The sequence below is a fragment of the Triticum dicoccoides genome, chromosome 3B (genome assembly GCF_002162155.2).
Source record: "Triticum dicoccoides isolate Atlit2015 ecotype Zavitan chromosome 3B, WEW_v2.0, whole genome shotgun sequence".
Classification (NCBI taxonomy): domain Eukaryota; kingdom Viridiplantae; phylum Streptophyta; class Magnoliopsida; order Poales; family Poaceae; genus Triticum; species Triticum dicoccoides.
Genome location: NC_041385.1, coordinates 632,255,565 through 632,258,771, shown reverse-complemented (window position 1 = coordinate 632,258,771; position 3,207 = coordinate 632,255,565). Strand labels below are relative to the sequence as shown.

Here is a 3,207-nt window from a genome sequence, read left to right as displayed (position 1 = left end):
TGTATAACACGCACCATGATGAATGAATGAATCAAAGTCAGAACGCCACGCCACGCACACGCTACGGACGTCGCTCGCGACGCCGCACCATGGTCCATCGGGCAGGTCCGCAGGTGTCTGCTGTTTACGATTCTGTGCTTTGCTTAGCCGGGGCGCGCAGCCGCCGGCCAGCCAGCCGGCCGGTCTAGAAGGAAGAGTCAGCTCGATCGCCTGAACACACATGTTGACTAGACTAGATACTGCGATCTACCTAGTCACATGACAAGATTGAACGCAGATTCTGTACGGGTCGTACTGTAGACTCTAGTAGTAGACTAGTAACTAATCTCTCTCACCAAGCGGTCAAACTCCAGGAAAAGTACATGCAGACACGTCCACGTCTAGAAGCCAACAAACACTTGCGAGCCGCTAGTAGTAGTCGTGCGTGCGCGCCCGTTTCCTACGTGCACCAAACCCCAACCTCAAGTAGCGCCCCACTATATAAGAGGCATCCACCATACGGGCCAGAGCCACATATGCATTACACAGTGCAGGCCAAGGTGGTACGAACGCACGCAAAGTACACTGCGACTTTGGACTACCTACCCTAACCGGCCGGCGAGAGATCAAGTCCAGACTCAAGAGCCATGAGCAAGAGAGGCAGGGATGTGTGGGACATGGAGCTTGGAGGCCTGGACACGGCCCGCCTGCTCATGCTCCTCGCGCAGCAGCACCAGCAGCATCAACACCAGCGCGCCGTCGCCGGGGCGGCGCAGGCGATGGGCGGCGGGCGCGTGTTCGAGTGCAAGACGTGCAACCGGCAGTTCCCCACGTTCCAGGCGCTCGGAGGGCACCGCGCCAGCCACAAGCGACCCAGGCTTCAACAGCACCCGCAGAAGCCGCACGCGATCGACAGCATCGACGACGGCGCGGCGCTCTGCCTCGGCCGCCGGGCGCCCCAGGCGCCGCCGCTGCCGGCCAAGCCGAGGGCGCACGAGTGCCCCGTCTGCGGGCTCGAGTTCGCCGTCGGCCAGGCGCTGGGCGGGCACATGCGCCGGCACCGCGTCGAGGCCGAGGCCGCCACCAACGCCCCTAGCGGCAAGGCGGCGGAGCCCGAGATGGTGGTCGCCTCGTGCGACGCCGGCGGGATCTGCCTGGACCTGAACCTGACGCCGTCGGAGAACTGCACCAAGTGCAGGAGCGCGGCGGGGCTCAGCGCCGCTGCCAGGCAGGGCGTACACAAGGCGCTCGCCATGTTAGACTGCTCCCTCTGATCATTCCGATCGCTGGACCACTCCATGCATGGTGGTGGCTGCTGATTGCTTTCCTGCTAAACTGTTCTATTGGTTTGTTTATTTATACTTTACTTTACACCTTTCACATTTTTTTTGTAAATTTTTAGATGTAAATGTTCATAGGCTGGTGCGCCGGCGTAGTTCTGAAACAGATCAAACATGAACTTTTGCATTTCCTTGCTGTAAATAATACCTCATGAAATTTACCACTTATGGTCGCCCTTTTGAAGCATTGCATGTTGAAAACGTGTAATAATGTACTACGCTGTTCATTTCGAAAAGTAAGTCAATTTTCATAAAATTTATGTTCCTACTAATGAAGGCTAACATTTGTTTCAGCAAGTCAATTTGCATAAAGTTTCTGCTCCTACTAATGAAGGCTAACATTTTCTTCAGAACACAAAGTCAAATGACAGACATTTCAATTTATTTCTTCGCAAAAAAAAAGACATTTCAAAGCGGGGTACAGTCAAAAAAATAAACACGAGCACCGTCAACCCATTCTGCTTGCAGCAGCATGACAACATGTAACTTCTGTATTGCATTCTTAACAGATGAATGAAAACTGAACGCAAGGAAATAAACATTCAACAGTTCAAAGACGTTTTCTAACTTCTCACCGGCACATCTAAACAAGTATAAACATATAGTAGAACAAAACAAGGTCTAAAGCAGTCCATGGAATCATTCGAGCACACATAACATGTTTTCATCATTCAGGAATTCAGGTGGTCATTTTTTCATCGACGATCAAAGACAAACTCTACCCGCCATTTACAAGGCACGAACTGAACGAAGTTGGCATAGTCTAACCCAATACACATGGTACTATCTCCGTCCCATAATATAAGATGTTATTACAACCAATATGTGACAGAGTAGTAAAATATTATTGGCATGTTTGCAATTCATGCAGTTTGCATGTTTATGGAAAAGGTGCTCAAATTAACTTCCTCGTAAATGATTTTGCTTGCTCAAATAATTATGACCAGTCATTATCCACCGAAGGACGGCAGGTACTCATCAGAGAAAGGAGCCTAGTGAAAAGTTATCCATGGCTAGTGCATCATTCAACTAAGTGTAGCACGATGCGCCAAATGGAGTTTTGCAGATGTAGCAATCAACAGATTGAAAAACTGAAATGCACTTACATCAGCAGAAAGTTCTCATGATGGCAATACAACATGCAATCACCCCTAGAAATGACAAAAACTACATTAAAAGTAATAGTTGCTGCTGCAAAGAATATAGAAGGTAACACAACTAGAACAACCACAACATAGTCATCTCCTTAAGTCTTAAAGTTCCTATAATAACAAGCTGACAGTAATAAACAGATAAGAGTTAAAACAGCCCATGGTAGTGAAGTCAACGTATTCCTCATGAGCCACAGCAGGCAGATTTCTGAGATTCTGGATTCTCAGAACCTTCTGTCTTGTTAATCTTGATCGTCCGGTCCTATAAGCATCAACGTAATATTTCAAAATCCAAAGAAAGTTCAAATCAACAGAGGAAAAATGCTCGGTATGACCTTTACCTCGGGCTTGGAATCAGTCTCAGCAAGCCTCTGCTTAATATCTCGGGCAATGGAAAAGAAAACTTGCTCCACATTGAGGTTTGTCTTGGCACTCTGAAAGATACAGCACAAGGTAAAATTGAAGAAAGTTCAATTTGTGAAAAGACCAAACCTTCAGCACAACAACTTACAGTTTCAAAGAACTGGATGCCATATTCATCCGCTAATGCTTGTCCCTTTGCAGTAGAAACAGCCTGCAATAACAATTGGACAGACCTGTGAGCTAATAATACCAAATGAACAACAGTACGAAGACCGCTTCTAAGTATTACTCCGCCCATTCCTTCTTGCATTTCATATTTGGTTCCTGAATGCATGTCATTCTACCATTTTGAGATAACTTTACACAGATTCCCC

General features: G+C 47.8%; 2 protein-coding genes across 3 annotated transcripts in view; one reads left to right on the top strand and one right to left on the bottom strand.

The window, feature by feature from the left end:
* Positions 1 to 534: 534 nt before the first annotated feature.
* On the top strand, positions 535 to 1,524 carry LOC119281697 (zinc finger protein ZAT12-like). Its single transcript, XM_037562158.1, has one exon. The coding sequence runs from the start codon at positions 627 to 629 to the stop codon at positions 1,251 to 1,253; it is 627 nt and encodes a 208-aa protein (XP_037418055.1). The 5' UTR covers positions 535 to 626; the 3' UTR covers positions 1,254 to 1,524.
* An 862-nt stretch (positions 1,525 to 2,386) lies between these two features.
* Positions 2,387 to 3,207, bottom strand: part of LOC119277528 (ras-related protein RABE1c) — a 4,388-nt gene continuing 3,567 nt past the window's right edge. For both annotated transcript variants that reach the window (XM_037558809.1, XM_037558811.1), the window contains exons 7-9: positions 2,982 to 3,044; positions 2,812 to 2,904; positions 2,387 to 2,732 (exon numbers count right to left, since the gene is read on the bottom strand). In XM_037558809.1, coding sequence (XP_037414706.1) covers positions 2,655 to 2,732; positions 2,812 to 2,904; positions 2,982 to 3,044 — 234 coding nt within the window. In that variant the 3' untranslated portion in view covers positions 2,387 to 2,654. The remainder of the gene's footprint in view (positions 2,733 to 2,811; positions 2,905 to 2,981; positions 3,045 to 3,207) is intronic.